At 40.3% G+C, this 17,780-nt stretch overlaps 1 protein-coding gene across 8 annotated transcripts in view; it reads right to left on the bottom strand.

Moving 5' to 3' along the window:
* Nucleotides 1-653: 653 nt before the first annotated feature.
* Nucleotides 654-17,780, bottom strand: part of HEATR5B (HEAT repeat containing 5B) — a 109,602-nt gene continuing 92,475 nt past the window's right edge. For 5 of the 8 annotated variants that reach the window (XM_030921441.1, XM_010373160.2, XM_030921439.1 and 2 more), the window contains 3 exons: nt 12,025-12,176; nt 9,995-10,208; nt 654-1,443 (listed from right to left, as the gene is read on the bottom strand). In XM_030921441.1, the coding sequence (XP_030777301.1) occupies nt 1,139-1,443; nt 9,995-10,208; nt 12,025-12,176 (671 nt within the window). In that variant the 3' untranslated portion in view covers nt 654-1,138. The remainder of the gene's footprint in view (nt 1,444-9,994; nt 10,209-12,024; nt 12,177-17,780) is intronic. The other 3 variants (XM_030921440.1, XM_010373169.2, XR_749080.2) reach the window with 3 other exon arrangements.

The raw sequence follows: 17,780 nt of genomic DNA on the forward strand, positions 1-17,780 counted from the left end.
ACACACAAAAGTCAGTGAGAAAACAGGCAAGACAAAGTACCTATCTGAGGTATCTAAAAGGCTGAGTGGAGTTCAAGTGTAGTGAGCTATGATTGCATTCCAGTCTGGGCAACAGTGTAAGACTCTGTCTCTAAAAGAAAAAAGAAAAGAAAGGAAAAGGGAAAAGAAGAGAAAATGTTCAGAAAAGTGACTTTGCTTTTGATCATACTTGTTCAGTCTGTTACACTATGTGGTGTAAAACCTGGTGTTTAAAATTTGCTAAATGCTCTGGCAAACATTCATTTTGTGAATTATCTATTTTGTATGGTAAAATGTCCACTACATGAGAGAATGGCATCACAGTAATTATGCCCAATTCAGTTTTGTATCCCCTGCAGCACTTAGCTTGATGCCTTATACACAGTAGGCATTCAATAAATATTTGATGAAGGAAACTAACCATCATAGCCAGAACTTGAGGTTCTGTAATTACAAAACATAACTGAAACCAAATTTTAGCCATTGAAAAAGCAGAATATCACATTTAAAACATTTTAGTGAACCTTTAAATGAGAATTTTAATTCTGCTAACAACTAAAATATACATAGCATAATTTAGTAATTTGATACGAAAGCTAAAAGATCCATCAGAAAGGTAAGGACATTTTGGGAAATGCTTAGAAAATGCTGTGATTTTATTCTTAGTATATACAACACAAAACAGACACTTTCCATTATTTTGGTTACTTCAAAATTTAAAATCTGCTTGTTTTTCAAATCGCTTTTTTTCATGACAGATGCTGAGTTCTGACTCATTTTTTTCCCCTGACAATATCAATAGGCTGCCCGACTACATGACACAATTATGTTTTTAGCATTTAAATTTAAGACTATGGCTCAGTGTTTGAAAAATAAATAAATTAACAAAAGAGAAACATTATTAAGAGGAAAAAGAAAACATATTCACCACAGGATAAAAAAAAATCACTCCTTAAAAATCAATAAGTGGTGTTAGCATTATTTCACTTAGTCTACTTGGAAGCACTATAATACCAAAATACAAATACAACAGAACCCACAGATCGCCTGGCATGATACAGAGGCCATCACTATTTAGGTGCTAGGTGACAATATAAATACAAATAAATGAAAGTACAAATTAAAAAAAACTTGTTTTTAGCTTAATTGTTGGTGCAGAATGTATGGCGGGGGCTGGCTGTCTGGCAGCCGCTTTAGCTTTGCTTGCTTGGCTTGCTCGAACGGCAGTTTCTAGACGCACTTTCAACTCAGGAGCAGCTCCCATTACTGTCTTGAAAGCATGTGGATACAGAGGTCCAATATGCATTAAATTCTGGAGTGCAAACTCATGAAGATCTTTGGAAGCTGAAGTTGCTGAGGCAAAAGAATTTTCATCCAGCAGATAAGATATCAAAGTGGGAACTAAAAGAGCAAGTAGCTGGACTCCTGTAAATAATAAAGTATGAAAACAGATCACAAACATAAAGATTATAATAAACTTTAAAAACTAGGCAATTGCCATGGAAGATTGAACTATAATAAAATATAAGTAAACATGCACAGCCTACTTTAGACCTCAATAACTCGTAATTAATATGAAATATTTACTAAATGTCCAAGCTGGAAACCAGGTTTGTTAATTATATTTTACATTTACATTAATTTGCTTTACTTAAATAAAAAATGGGCCAAAGGTTAAAAAGTAATAAAACACTTTACAATTGCCATCTGGTAGAATGTATCTTCAGAGTAAGATTATAAAATTTGTATGGGCATTCTAGAATCAGGAGATTGGCGCAGGGAACAGAAACCTGAAAAGCATCTATTTACCATTATTTAACTAAAACTAGTTGTTTCTTTCCTCTTTAAGTAGAAACACAATACAACTTTTTTCCTATTTCATCACCCCCCAGAACTCACAGTGAGGGGAAATTCCTCAAAACTAAGGGAATACATAAGCTTAGGGTCAAAAAAACAAGAACCTATGTCTGACGGATATAAATTTCAAGTCCTTAAAAAAAGATTTATTTGGAGGCTTCATCTCCTTTTGGTAGTCTTTTGTCAGTCTTTTGTCTTTACTTATTAGCAACTCCATCCTGAGATGTAAGTTTCATTAAAGGTGATGTTTTTCTAACAATTAACCTTTATATGTAATTGTGTGTGTGTATAACATCTCTTATAATCACATTGAGAATTATGTTTTCTCCCCCCTTAATTACTGTTAATTTTTGTAGAATGACAATTGATGCAATTGTAAGGCAGCAGGTAGCATCTGGTAGAGAATGTGTGACACTCACTGATGTCAGCAAGAACAGTCATAAAAATCAGCTAAGCCTTTCCAGAATCCCAGTCCCACCCTGGACCTTACTGACTATTTTCTTTCCCTGCTGTATTTTTTTTTCTTCACAGCTCCTATCAATTTCTGCATCTAACTATAGATGTTATATCTACATCTAAAATTGATATATCCATCTTCATCACTATATAAAATTATACAAAGACTATGTCTACATATAGACACACACACACACATACACACATGTATAGGGGACGAGAAGTGTTTATTGTCAGTGTTTTCCTACCATAAATGTAAGCTCCATGAGCTCAGGGACCTTTGCCTGTTTTATTTCATGCTAAATTCTCAATGCCTAGAACACTACCTGGTACACAGGCATTCAATAACTATCCTTTGAACAAATAAACATACACACTCTTTCTCTTGGCAGCTACCCAGAAGTTTCCAATTAATTGGAATTTTTTCCATATTAAGTTTTCAGAAGAAAGGTAAAAAGGTTATTTTTAGAGTCCCAGGTAAATCCTCCAATCTTCTAGATTTAGTTTAATTTCCCTCATGTAGAATTTTTTTTTATTTTTTTTTTTGAGATGGAGTCTCGCTCTGTCGCCTGGGCTGGAGTGCAGTGGCCCGATCTCAGCTCATTGCAAGCTCCGCCTCCCGGGTTCACGCCATTCTCCTGCCTCAGCCTCCCGAGTAGCTGGGACTGACTACAGGCGCCCGCCACCTCGCCCAGCTAGTTTTTTGTATTTTTTAGTAGAGACGGGGTTTCACCATGTTAGCCAGGATGGTCTCGATCTCCTGACCTCGTGATCCGCCCGTCTCGGCCTCCCAAAGTGCTGGGATTACAGGCTTGAGCCACCGCGCCCGGCCTCATGTAGAATGTTAATAGTATTATAGGGGTGGGCGCGGTGGACTCATGCCTGTAATCCTAGCACTTTGGGAGGCTGAGGTGGGTGGATCCCTTGGTCAGCAGTTTGAGACCAGCCTGGCCAACAGGGCGAAACCCTGTCTCTACTAAACATACAAAAAATTTGATTAGGCACGGTGGCTCATGCCTGTAATCCCAGCAATTTGGGAGGCTGAGGCGGGCAGATCACCTGAGGTTGGGAGTTTGAGACCAGCCTGACCAACATGGAGAAACCTTATCTCTAATAAAAATACAAAAAAAAAAAAAAAAAATTAGCCAGGCATGGTGGTGCATGCCTGTAATCCCAGCTAGTTGGGAGGCTGAGGCAGGACAATAGATTGAATCCAGGAGGCGGAGGTTGCGGTGACCCAAGATCGCACCATTGCACTCCAGCCTCGACAACAAGAGCGAAACTTTGTCTCAAAAAACAAGACAAAACAAAACAAAATTAAAAAAAACCAAAAATATTAGCTGGGTGTGGTGGCACATGCCTGTAATTCCAGCTACAATGGAGGCTGAGGCAGGAGAATTGCTTGAACCCGGGAGGCAGAGATTGTAGTGAGCCAAGATCGTGCCACTGCACTCCAGCATGGGTGACAAAGCGAGACTCCCTTTCAAAAAAAAATGTTAATAGTATTATAAAAGCTGGCTTTCATAATAAAAAATAAAGTGGAGAATTATAAAATATATATAAAACTATCTTCAGTGTACTGGCTTGCTAATCGAAAGAGGTTTCAATAGGTTTTCTTTTTTTTTTTTTTTTTTTTTTTTTTTTGAGACGGAGTCTCGCTCTGTCACCCAGGCTGGAGTGCAGTGGCCGGATCTCAGCTCACGGCAAGCTCCGCCTCCCGGGTTTACGCCATTCTCCTGCCTCAGCCTCCCGAGTAGCTGGGACTACAGGCGCCAGCCACCTCGCCTGGCTAGTTTTTTTTGTATTTTTTAGTAGAGACGGGGTTTCACCGTGTTAGCCAGGATGGTCTCGAACTCCTGACCTCGTGATCCGCCCGTCTCGGCCTCCCAAAGTGCTGGCATTACAGGCTTGAGCCACCGCGCCCGGCCTTCAATAGGTTTTCAATAGTAGGTTGAAAATTAAGGTTTTAGGCCGGGCGCGGTGGCTCAAGCCTGTAATCCCAGCACTTTGGGAGGCCAAGACGGGCGGATCACGAGGTCAGGAGATCGAGACCATCCTGGCTAACACGGTGAAACCCCGTCTCTACTAAAAATACAAAAACTAGCCGGGCGAGGTGGCGGGCGCCTGTAGTCCCAGCTACTCGGGAGGCTGAGGCAGGAGAATGGCGTAAACCCAGGAGGCGGAGCTTGCAGTGAGCTGAGATCCGGTCACTGCACTCCAGTCCGGGCGACAGAGCGAGACTCCGCCTCAAAAAAAAAAAAAAAAAAAAAAAAAAAAGAAAATTAAGGTTTTGGTTTTAACAATTTTAAAATATAACTGGAAAAATTGTAAGTTATTTAAGTATTCATCAAATATCGAGAAATACGCTAAGTATTATAGGAAATGTTATATAATTCGTTTCTACCTGGACACTTTTATTATCTAAATGAAAACAGTAGACAGCACATAGAACAATTAGAGTACTAAGTGCTAAAAAACGTGGGTAGCATTTCAGTATAGAATTCACCAAGAGACTCATGAAGCTGAGGAATACTTTGAGATTTTATTTAGTTGGTTACAAATACCAAATAAATTATATAAAGGGTAAGATCAGAGTGAGCTAAGTAATTAGGCAATATTCCTCAAAGAAAAGATCTAATGTAGGTTTGATAGATTTGTATAAGAAGAAGAGAAACAACAACTGAGGAAAGGGAAAATAATATGAACAATGTAAAGCGATTAAAAGAAGCACAGAAAGGAAACTGGTCTGGTCAGGTTAATAGGTACATGTTGGGGAGCAGAAAAAACATTTTGAAAAGCAAGCAGAGATGTTCAGACTTGATGCTGTAAGGAAAGAGTAAACTTTTCCAAATTCTTTTTTTTTTTTTTTTTTTTTTGAGACGGAGTCTCGCTCTGTCGCCCAGGCTGGATTGCAGTGGCCAGATCTCAGCTCATTGCAAGCTCCGCCTCCAGGGTTTACACCATGCTCCTGCCTCAGCCTCCCGAGTAGCTGGGACTACAGGCGCCCACCACTTCGCCCGGCTAGTTTTTGTATTTTTAGTAGAGACGGGGTTTCACTGTGTTAGCCAGGATGGTCTCGATCTCCTGACCTCGTGATCCGCCCGTCTCGGCCTCCCAAAGTGCTGGGATTACAGGCTTGAGCCACCGCGCCCGGCCAACTTTTCCAAATTCTTTTTTTTTTTTTTTTTTTTTGAGACGGAGTCTCGCTCTGTCGCCCAGGCTGGAGTGCAGTGGTCGGATCTCAGCTCACTGCATGCTCCGCCTCCCGGGTTCACGCCATTCTCCTGCCTCAGCCTCCTGAGTAGCTGGGACTACAGGCGCCCGCCAGGTCGCCCGGCTAGTTTTTTTTTTGTATTTTTAGTAGAGACGGGGTTTCACTATGTTAGCCAGGATGGTCTCGATCTCCTGACCTCGTGATCCGCCCGTCTCGGCCTCCCAAAGTGCTGGGATTACAGGCTTGAGCCACCGCGCCCGGCCAACTTTTCCAAATTCTTAAGCAAAGGAGAGATAAAATTACTTTAGGTAAATTTGATGGGGAATATCAGCTAGGAAAACTATTATAGTTATCTATTTAGAAGGTGATTAGATACAAGACTAAGGTACAAGTTTCTCTTGAATCCTAGAGAAATTTCAGAAAGAGATAGGGAAGATTTGAATAATAGAGTCAATAAAGATGATGAACAAGGAGTCAAATATAATTCTAATACTTTTAGCTTATAACCTTGGTCATGCAGGGTGAGAAAACATATACGGCCCATTCTTATACTGGATACTGTAAAGTTGAAAACAAAATTAACACTTGTAAACGAGATGAAAAAAGTTGAGTGACTTAAATTCAAAAGCTGAAAATTTACCCTCTTGGAATCATGTAACCATATAAAATATGAAGTATAAAAATGTTGCCATCAAATGAATATGATTTACATCCATTCATTTATTTGATGGTATCCTCCTAATGAATGTCATCTTATTTCACTAGTAAGATTTGTCTGCCTTTACTTTTTGCATGGCATTTAGCCTTAGATTTAGTTTTAATTTTAAAAACAGGCGAACTGCTTATTCTACCTCTTAAAAGTCTTATTAGAGTGCAAAACATCTGTTATCTGAGTGAAGCAGTCCATTAAAAAAATGAAGAAATCACCGGGCGCGGTGGCTCAAGCCTGTAATCCCAGCACTTTGGGAGGCCGAGACGGGTGGATCACGAGGTCAGGAGATCGAGACCATCCTGGCTAATATGGTGAAACCCCATCTCTACCAAAAAATACAAAAAACTAGCCGGGTGAGGTGGCAGGCGCCTGTAGTCCCAGCTACTCGGGAGGCTGAGGCAGGAGAATGGCGTAAACCCGGGAGGCGGAGCTTGCAATGAGCCGAGATCCTGCCACTGCACTCCAGCCTGGGCGACAGAGCGAGACTCTGTCTCAAAAAAAAAAAAAGAAATCATGATGGTGCTTTTTTTTTTTTTTTTTTTTTTTTTTTTTTGAGACAGAGTCTCACTCTGTTGCCCAGGCTGGAGTGCAGTGGCGCAATCTCGGTTCACTGTAACCTCTGCCTCCTGGGTTCCAGCGATTCTCCTACCTAAGCATCCTGAGTAGCTGTGACTACAGGTGTGTGCCACCACGCCCGGCTAATTTTTTTTTTTTAAGAAGAGACAGGGTTTCATCATATCGGCCAGGCTGGTCCTGAACTCCTGACCTCATGATCCGCCTGCCTTGGCCCCCAAAAGTGCTGGCATTACAGGCGTGAGCCACCATGCCCGACAGATGGTGCTGATCATTGATACACCTCACTAATAACACTACAAATTGGTCTGGTTGATAGTTGAAATTACAATGCTTTGGTTGTTTTATACCTTAAAGTGAAAAAGGGTCATTTATTTCAAGGACATTGTTAAAGTCTAACTAGCTATTAAACTAAATTATACAAAGACATATATATTTTTACTGTCAAAAAAATACAGAATTAAAAAACAAACAAACAAAAAGGTTCCCTTCCCTATCTGTCCTCATGCTAAATTTAATTCCAAATTAGGGTGTCTGTACAGGAATTTATCCCAAGAGTCAACTCAAAAATATTTTAAATACTAGAAGGCAACAAAACTTAGTGCTGGGATTACAAAGTGAGTAAGATTCAGTCCTCATCTTTACGGAATTTACAATTAGTAAAATAAAAATAAAAATAAAATTTTGATTTGCCAAACATAGGCCATGTCAGTCATAAAATTTTTGCCTAAATAACATATATTGTTACTAATTTCAACTAAATTTATCAACTTCTTCAAACACTGCCTTTTCTGACTTTCCCAATTTTGATGTTGTTTTCATGCAACACAGTAATATTTGCTTATTTTCATTTGCCTTCCATAACCAGTTAATCATCAAATCAGATAAACCTTTCTTCCACTTTCTCCTCTGCATTCTTTTCTTCTACTGGCATAGTTCTGGACTATTATTTTATAGAGGAGCTACTGCAATCGCTTTTCAAAAATCTCTACTACTTTTCCAATTTCCTGTGTAATGTTTTTAAGAGAAGAGGAAAACAATTTTGACAGACAAAAAACAGGTACCATTTATAGAGGTGGAGAGCAATCTGACAATATAGATTTAAAAGTCTTTTTTTTTGAGACGGAGTCTCGCTCTGTCACCCAGGCTGGAGTCCAATGGGACACTCTCAGCTCACTGCAACCTCCGCCTCCCAGGTTCAAGCGATTCTCCTGTCTCAGCCTCCCGAGAAGCTGGGATTACAGGTGCATGCCACCCTGGCTAATTTTTGTACTTTTAGTAGAGATGGGGTTTCATCATGTTGGTCAGGCTAGTCTCGAACTCCTGATCTCATGTGATCTGCCTGCCTTGGCCTCCCAAAGTGCTGAGATTATAGGCATGAGCCACCGTGCCCAGCTAATTTTTTGTATTTTTAGTAGAGACGGGGTTTCACCATGTTTGCCAGGCTCGTCTTAAACTCCTGATCTCAAGTGATCTGCTCGCCTTGGCCTCCCAAAGTGTTGGTATTACATGCATAAGCCACAGCGCCTGGCCAATTAAAAGTCTTAAAATGTGCACTCCCTTCTCGTAATTTCACTCTTAGGAATCTGATAGAAATAATTTAAGAATAAAGATGCTCATCTCAGCCAGGTGCAGTGGCTCATGCTTGTAATCCCAGCACTTTAGGAGGCTGAAGCAGGTGGAATACTTGAGGTGAGGAGTTCAAGACCAGCTTGGCCAATGTGGTGAAACCCCATCTCTACTCAAAATACAAAAACGAGCCAGGCGTTCTGACGCATGCCTGTAATCCCAGCTACTCGGGAGGCTGAGGCAGGAGAATCACTTGAACTTCAGAGGCGAGGTTGCAGTGAGCCAAGATCGCACCACTGCACTCCAGCCTGGGCAAGACTTTGTCTCAAAAAAAAAAAAAAAAAAAATGCTCATTGTGATCTTGAAAAATTAAAAACAGCTTAATGTTCAATCATAAGATACTAGTTTAAAAAGTACAGTCTCTCTACAATTAAAAATCATATTTTGAAGGACAAATATTATATTGTGATAAAATCAAAGCTTAAGTATTAAGGGAATAAAGAAAATATATATTAAACTGCGTAAGTCTCTGGTTAAATGGATGTATGCAGTAGTTTTTCATTAAATTTAAAAAAACTTCTAAATAACAAGTTTTGAGATATTTTAATAATGATGTTTGGTATTAATACTTAACTGGTTATATTTGTTATAAAGCTTTTATTCCTCTAATACGAAGATTAGAAGGTTATTATTTTAAAACCCTATGAAACAGGCACGGTAGCTCACACCTGTAATCCTAGCACTTTGAAAGGCTAAGGCGGGTGGATCACTTGAGTCCAGGAGGAGTCAGAGACCAACCTGGGCAACATGGCGAAATCCTGTCTCTACAAAAAGTACAAACATTAGCCAGGCATGGTGGCATGTGCCTGCATTCCCAGCTATTTGGGAGGCAAAGGTGGGAGGACTCTTTCAGCCCATGAGGCAGAGGTTGCAGTGAGCCAAGATGATGCCACTGCACGCCAGCCTGGGTGACAGAGCGAGACTCTGTCTTAAAAAAAAAAAAGAAAAAGAAAAAGAATAAAAAAGCCCTATTAAACATCTATATTTTTCCTAGATCTTAAGGGATGCCTACATTCCTAGAAAATTTTAAAAAAATCAGTGTGTTGAAATGCCATTGGCAATTCATTTTAACTTCCTGCTCAAAAAAAAAAAAAAAAAAAAAAAAATCAACTCACTACATTATATAACATAAGCAAAGGTCTGTTTTTTTTTTCCTTTTCTTTTTTTTTGAGATGGAGTCTCGCTCTGTTGCCAGGCTGGAGTGCAGCGGCGGGATCTCAGCTCATTGCAACCTCCGCCTCCCGGGTTCAAGTGATTCTCCTGCCTCAGCCTCCCAAGTAGCTGGCACCACAGGCGCGTGCCACCACACCCGGCTAATTTTTCGTATTTTTAGTAGAGATGGGGTTTCACCGTGTTAGCCAGGATGGTCTCGATCTCCTGACCTCCTGATCCACCTGCCTTGGCCTCCCAGAATGCTGGGACTCCCAAAGTGTAAGCCACCACGCCCAGCAGGCCTGTTTCTAATATCAAATAAGATTTATATATAATACAGATCTTCATTTTGAACTAGCAGCTTTTTCTAAGAATATACTTACTGTTTTGTTCTTCACCAAGAGCAACCAATGTTTCAAGAACTTTTATTCCTTCTTGAACTGCTAAAAGCTCTATGTTACTGGCTGGTCTGTTTCTTTCAACAGCTTTTAGCTTTTCAACCACTATTGGAGCTAATGAATGAATATAAGGAGTTGAAAGGGCACGATTGGAATGTTGGAAGACTGAGAGGAGAAGCTGGTAACATTTGGCTTGAACCTGTACAAGAAGAATATATTATCAATTAACATGTGTATAGTTCTTATTTGCTGTACAATCACATTGCATCTTACTATGTACTGAAAAGAAGTGATACTGCAGGATGAAAATGGAAATTACATTTTCTACTTAGAGAAATGGAGTAGAATAGAATTTTCTGACAAAAATTAGTAAAAAATGTTCATATATTTTAATGATCAAATCACCATGCTTATACAATTCCTATATTTCTTTTTTTTTTCTTTTTTTTTGAGATGGAGTCTCACTCTGTCGCCAGGCTAGAGCGCAGTGGCGCCATCTTGGCTCACTGCAATCTCTGCCTCCCGGGTTCAAGTGACTCTCCTGCCTCAGTCTCCTAAGTGGCTGGGATTACAGGCGCGCACCACCACACCCAACTAATTTTTGTATTTTTAGTAGAGATGGGGTTTCACCATGTTGGCCAGAATGTTCTCAATCTCCTGACCTCGCGATCTGCCCGCCTTGGCCTCCCAAAGTGCTGGGATTACAGGTGTGAGCCACTGTGCCCGGCCAATTCCCATATTTTTATACTGTGAAATATGTTAGAAATCAGCTATTCCCACTTCTGTTTTTAACTCTTCCTTTAATGTACAATTGTCCCTCCCATTTTAACCAAATATATTTAGTAAGGAAAGTTAATATTTGAATGATCTGAAACAAAGCTATGAAAATACATTGCTTAGATATCTCAAAACCATTTGATTCCCTGGAAATGACTGTTAACAATGTAAGGTTTCCAGACCTAGAAAATAAAGTCTTACTGGCTCCACTTTGTATTAGAAAGGCTTCAGATTAACACTTAAAAAGGAAAAAAAACAAAAAAGGAAGGAAGGAAAGAAGGAAGAGAGGGAGGGAAGACCCATCAATATATGGGACAGAGTGGAATAAAACTATTTCAGTGCTTTGGTAGAACACAAGTGGCTACACACAAGAAAATCTGGCTAGACACAAGAAAAACCTGAAGAACATTTTAAATATACAGATCCTGGAGCCACCAATCTGGAGACTCAGATTCAGGAAGACAGTGGTGGAGTCCAAGAATGTTTATTTTTTTGTTGTTTATTTATTTTTTGAGACGGCATCTCACACTGTTGCCTGGGCTGGAGTGCAATGGCACAATCTCAACTCACTCTGCCTCCTGGGTTCAAGTGATTCTCCTGCCTCAGCCTCCTAAGTAGCTGCGATTACGGGCGCCTGCCACCACACCCGGCTATTTTTTTGTATTTTTGGTAGATACAGGGTTTCACTACAGGCTGGTCTTGAACTCCTGACCTCCTGATCTGCCCGCCTTGGCCTCCCAAAGTGCTAGGATTACAGGTGTGAGCCACTGCGCCTGGCCTTCAAGAATGTTTTCTGCTTTTTAAAATTTCTGACGTGCAGCAGGCTTGAGAATCACAAGTTTAGACTTTGACATTGTAAAATAAAAAATCTTACTTTCTAGACAAACTAGAGGTTCTAGTAGGTTCATTAAAATGTCTAATAATGTAAACTTCTCCTTTAATGTCCTTAGTGTCATTTAAATAAACACTGGAAAACATAATCATAGACTCTTGTCTCTACCAGTATGCCCCAGGGTTAATCAAATATTTCAGATATTGGAGAATTTCTACATATGTGAATAAACACATACATGTGTTCTAGTGCTTAAACCCAGTGATTTGTTTTGGTTTTTCCATTTAAAAGCCATAGTGCAAATACTTAGCTTTTAATTATGTATCACATATTTTAATGAATCAATCTGACATTTTCCTGATAAAGGGAAATGTTTTTATTTATGTCTGTTTAAAGTGTAACTTACCCATGGGTCGCATGAATTTAATGCATTTTTAAATCTGTTCATGCAGCCATTCTGTAACGACTGGACTCCTATTATTTCACTACTAGCAGACCACAGGAAGAGTGCAATTGCTGTTAGCATGCTGACTTCATCAGGTGTAGGTACAGAGTCTTCTGAAAATGAAAAATGAAAGAAGTGTGCTGTTTCTAAAACGTTTGGAATTTTATTTTTTTATTTTTGTAGAGAGAGATGTTGTCTTGCCATGTTGTCCAGGCTGGTCTTGAACTCCTGGGCTCAGGTGATCCTCCTGCCTTGGCCTCCCAAAGTGCTGGGATTACAGGTGTGAGCCATTGCGCCCAGCCAGAATTTTAATCTTGAACAATCATCTCTCTCTCCCCGCAACATTTATAGTAGTATTTGCCTCAATCTAACACAGTCCACAGACAACTGTAAGAAGTTCTATGCATAAAGTTAAATGTATAGTTATGTTTAATGCTAAATGATTATAAAATATTCTAATTAATTTTAAAATCCAGAGTACTTTTTAAGTGATATCTCCTTTCAATTTAGTAAATATGAAAACCTGTAATTCCATACAACCATTAAAAAAAAAAAAAAATCAGTCTGGCGCAGTGGCTCATGCCTGTAATCCCAGCACTTTGGAAGTCCAAGGCAGGCGGACCACCTGAGGTCGGGGGTTCGAGACCAGCTTGACCACAAAATTAGTCAGGTGTGGTGGTGCATGCCTGTAATCCCAGCTACTTGGGAGGCTGAGGCAGGAGAATTGCTTGAACTGGGAAGGTAGAGGTTGCAGTGAGCCGAGATCGTGTCATTGCACTCCAGCCTGGACAACAAAAGCGAAACTCCGTCTCAGAAAAATAAATAAATAAAATAAACTTAGACAATTTCCCGAAGACAGTGTTCTAAGAATTTTAAGGAATTTCTTTCCATTACATTTATTCAGGAATAGATACAACTTGAACAGAAATACAGTACATAATTAGAAATACTAGAAATATGAACAGTTATTCTAAAGAACAATACTTCTGAACATATAAAATAGGAGTTCCAAACATTTTGTGGTTATCATTTCTTCAGTAAAACTTATCCCCACCTTTTGTGTAAATCTGAGCTAGTTTGGCAACTGTAAATACCCAGTGATATCAGTACTTTAGAAGGATTACGAACATATACATTTGACATGCTAACATTATCTCATAATAAGCGTACAAGCTTTTTGTAATATGGAATAATGGGTTAAGAACAATAGTCTAGAAAAAGTCCATTAACTTAATGTAAAGAAATAAAGTTTAAAGAGATATGTCGGCTGGGTGTGGTGGCTCACACCTGTAATCCCAGCACTTTGGGAGGCGGAGACGGGCGGATCACCTGAGGTCAGGAGTTCCAGAACAGACTGGACAACATGGTGAAACCTCATGTCTACTAAAGATACAAAAATTAGCCGGGCGTGGTGGTGCACGCCTGTAATCCCAGCTATTTGGAAGGCTAAGGCTACAGAATCGCTTGAACCCGGGAGGCGGAGGTTGCAGTGAGCCAAGATTGTGCTGCTGCACTCCAGCCTGGGTGACAGAGTGAGACTCAGTCTCAAAACAAACAAACAAGAAAACAAATAAAAGAGATGTAAAATTTGAAGGATTTAACCAGTTTATAATAACCTGAGTCACAAATGTTAAAAACCTGAGAACTCACCCAGACTAGGGAGCTCACTCCTGTAATCCCAGCACTCTGGGAGACTGAGGAGGGAGGATTGCTTGTGCCCAGGAATTCAAGACTAGCCTGGGCAATATGGTGAGACCCTGTCTCTATAAAAAACAAAAAAAGTAGCCAGGCATGGTGGTGAGGTAGGAGGATCACTTTAGCCCCAGAGGTTAAGGTGGCAGTGAGCTGTGTTCATGTCACCGCACTCCAGCCTGGGTGACAGAGTAAGACCCTATCTCAAAAACAAACAAACAAACAAACAAAAAAACCCTGAAAACCCCACCATAGGGAATTTATTCTACGTGGAATTAATATAATCTCTTACTAAGAGTTGGCAATGCTGCAAGCAATTTGTCAAAAATTATTTTATTTTCATTTTTAAAAAATTATTATTTTTTCTTTTTTCCCCCTGGAAAGAGCTGGAATGCAGTGCCATGATCATAACTCAGGCAGCCTTGAACTCCTGGGCTCAAGCAACCCTCCCATGTCAGCTGCCCGAGGAGGTGGGACTACAGGTGTGCACCACCATGTCCGGCTGATTTCAAAGATTTTTTATAGAGGCCGGGCGCGGTGGCTCACGCCTGTAATCCCAGCACTTTGGGAGGCCGAGGGGGGCGGATCACGCGGTCAGGAGATTGAGACCATCCTGGCTAACACGGTGAAACCCCATCTCTACTAAAAATACAAAAAATTAGTTGGGCGTGGTGGCACATGCCTGTAGTCCCAGCTACTTGGGAGGCTGAGGCAGAGCTTGCAGTGAACCGAGATCGCGCCACTGCACTCCAGCCTGGGTGACAGAGCGAGTCGCCGTCTCAAAAAAAAAAAAAAAATTATAGAGATAGCATCTTACCATATTGCCCAGGAAAGTCTCAAACTCCTGGCCTAAAGCAACCCTTCCACCTTGGCCTCCCAAAGTGCTGGGATTATAGGTTTAAACCAAGGTGTCCGGCCCCATTTTATTTTTAAACTGTGATTTTAAGAAGATTGGGGGCTGGGCGCGGTGGCTCACGCCTGTAATCCCAGCACTTTGGGAGGCCCAGGCGGGCGGATCACAAGGTCAGAAGATCCAGACCATCCTGGCTAACACAGTGACACCTCGTCTCTACTAAAAATACAAAAAATCAGCCGGGCGTGGTGGCAGGCGCCTGTAGCCCCAGCTAGTCGGGAGGCTGAGGCAGGAGAATGGCAGGAACCCGGGAGGGGGAGCTTGCAGTGAGTCGAGATTGTGCCACTGCACTCCAGCCTGGGTGACAGAGTGAGACTCCGTCTCAAAAAAAAAAAAAAAAGGAAGATTGAGCATCTAAATACGATTTTCTACTAAAAGGAATCAAGGCTTTTAGAGAAGGGGCTGATTCTAGAACAGTGAGGTGGAAAATACTCAGTCTGCGGTATCTTGGCGCTAGAAAGTATGGAAGTGCTCAAGAAATAATGGGGCCACATTGAAGTAACAGTAAGGGACCCACTGAATTTAAAAAAATTATGGGCTGGGCGCAGTGGCTCCCGCCTGTAATCCCAGCACTTTGGGAGGCCAAGGTCGGGGGATCACCTGATGTCAGGAGTTCGAGGCCAGCCTGGCCAACATGGCGAAACCCCATCTCTACTAAAAATATAAAAACTAGCCAGGAAAGGTGGCAAGCGCCTGTAGTCACAGCTTCTTGGGAGGCTGAGGCAGGAGAACTGCTTGAACCCAGGAGGTGGAGGTGGAGGTCGTGGTGAGCCAAAATCGCACCATTGCACTCCAGCCTGGGCAACAGAGTGAGACTCTGTTTAAAAAAAAAAAAAAAAAAAAAAGAAAGTTTGATGGGAACAGACAGGTAAGAAAGTCTCAAAGTATTTCCCCACAGATTACCTATTAATTATAAAATGGAAAAATGGCAACTTCACAGTGGAGAAACACGGCGGACAATTTCTTTAAAAAGTTATTAAAGTTAAGATTCCCAATAATGGGACAAAGCAACATGACAAAGCAATATGTCTTAGTTATATGATGTACCAAGACATAACATTACTTATGCAGTATTCCTGCCAAAATGCATACATTGAATCTAACCTGAGAGGAAAAAAAAATTAGACAATTCTAAATTGAGAAACATTCTACATAATAGATGGCCTGTATTCTTCAACAACATTAATGCTATGAAAGACAAAGGCTGAGGAACTGCCCCAGATTAGGGAAGACTAAGGCAATATAATAACTAAAAAAAAAAGGGGGGGCTCTATGACGGTCATTATCAGGACAAGTAGTGCCAAATTTGATAATTCTTCTGTGGTTATGGAAGGGAATGTCCTTATTCTTAGGATATCCATGAAGTATTTAGGAATAGAGTCATAGTGACTTAATATCCTCAGATGGTTTAGCAAAATTAATAATAATATTAACAATAATGATATGTGGATTACAGAGAAAGTAATAAACCATGTGTGGCAAAATGCTGACAACTGGTGAATCTAGGAGACGGGTATGCTGGAGTTCCTTATTTTATTCTTGTAACTTTTTTTAAAGTTTGAAATTTATTTCAAAGTCAAAGGGTCTGAAAACGAAAAACAATGTTGCAGCAATCAAGAGTGATTCATTAGATCCAAGATTTCTGTACCTGTTTGTGCATGTTCACATGCATAATACACTTTTTAAAGTGAAAGATGACAGATTTTATAACAGGAAATAGGATTTCCATAATGGAAATAATCTATTATAAAACTTTGCTTGTTAACCAAGGGATCTGCTTGCCTTGATATACAAATATAAATATGCCTGTGGCTTTGATCCCTGCTTCATAACTGACTGTGTTTCCTGTAGTCCATAACTGACTGTGTCTCCTCGGAATTTAGTCCCAGAGAGAATATCTCAGGCAAGTTAATTCTATTATCAGACCTTTAAATTCACCTCATATGAATGAACTAGCTTGATAACATATCAAAACTTTCCCTTAATGAACAATTTCAAAAATACTGACTCTGGACCCCCTCAACAAAAATTAAATCAATTATTTTTAAACAAATTCTTAAGTATTTCTTCTTCATGTTATTCTTTGTTCTTTTTTTTTTTTTTTTTTTTCCTGAGATGGAGTCTTGCTCTGTCGCCCAGGCTGGGATGCAGTGGTGTAATCTTGGCTCACTGCAACCTCCGCCTCCTGGATTCTAGTGACTCTCCTGCCTCAGTCTCCTGAGTAGCTGGGATTACAGGCACATGCCACCACACCCTGCTAAATTTTGTTATTTTTAGTAGAGATGAGGTTTCACCATATTGGCCAGGCTGGTCTTGAACTCCTGACCTCATGATCTGCCCACTTTGCCCTCCTTTGGGATTACAGGTGTGAGCTACCATGCCCAGCCCTTGCTATTCCTATCTATACACACATATACACATATAAATATGGGTTTTAATGTTTCTTCAGTTTGTTAAAATCTACCTTAAGAAACAAAATACCAGCTCTTGATAAAGCTAAAATAATTTTAATAACATTAATAAAACTAAAGTTATCCCTTATAATTTTTTAGAAGTCACATATTCACATAAACGAATTCATTGTTTAAAATATAAAAAGAGGCCGGGCGTGGTGGCTCAAGCCTGTAATCCCAGCACTTTGGGAGGCCGAGACGGGCGGATCACGAGGTCAGGAGATCGAGACCATCCTGGCTAACACGGTGAAACCCCGTCTCTACTAAAAATACAAAAACTAGCCGGGTGAGGTGGCGGGCGCCTGTAGTCCCAGCTACTCGGGAGGCTGAGGCAGGAGAATGGCGTAAACCCGGGAGGCGGAGCTTGCAATGAGCTGAGATCTGGCCACTGCACTCCAGACCGGGCGACAGAGCGAGACTCCGCCTCAAAAAAAAAAAAAAAAAAAAAAAAATATAAAAAGAGTATAGGAGAGAAAGTAAAACTTGTAACTCTACCACCCAGTAATAGTTTAAAATTAAATTAAATTACTAGGTTTTGGCTTAATTTCTTTGGGTCTGGGTTAATTTATATAGTTGGTTATAAACATGATACTTACTAGATATAATGGATATATTATCCAAATGAATATATGAACATGTACTTCATAATTCTTCCCATT

This window comes from Rhinopithecus roxellana, chromosome 17 (assembly GCF_007565055.1).
Source record: "Rhinopithecus roxellana isolate Shanxi Qingling chromosome 17, ASM756505v1, whole genome shotgun sequence".
NCBI classification, from domain to species: Eukaryota; Metazoa; Chordata; class Mammalia; order Primates; family Cercopithecidae; genus Rhinopithecus; species Rhinopithecus roxellana.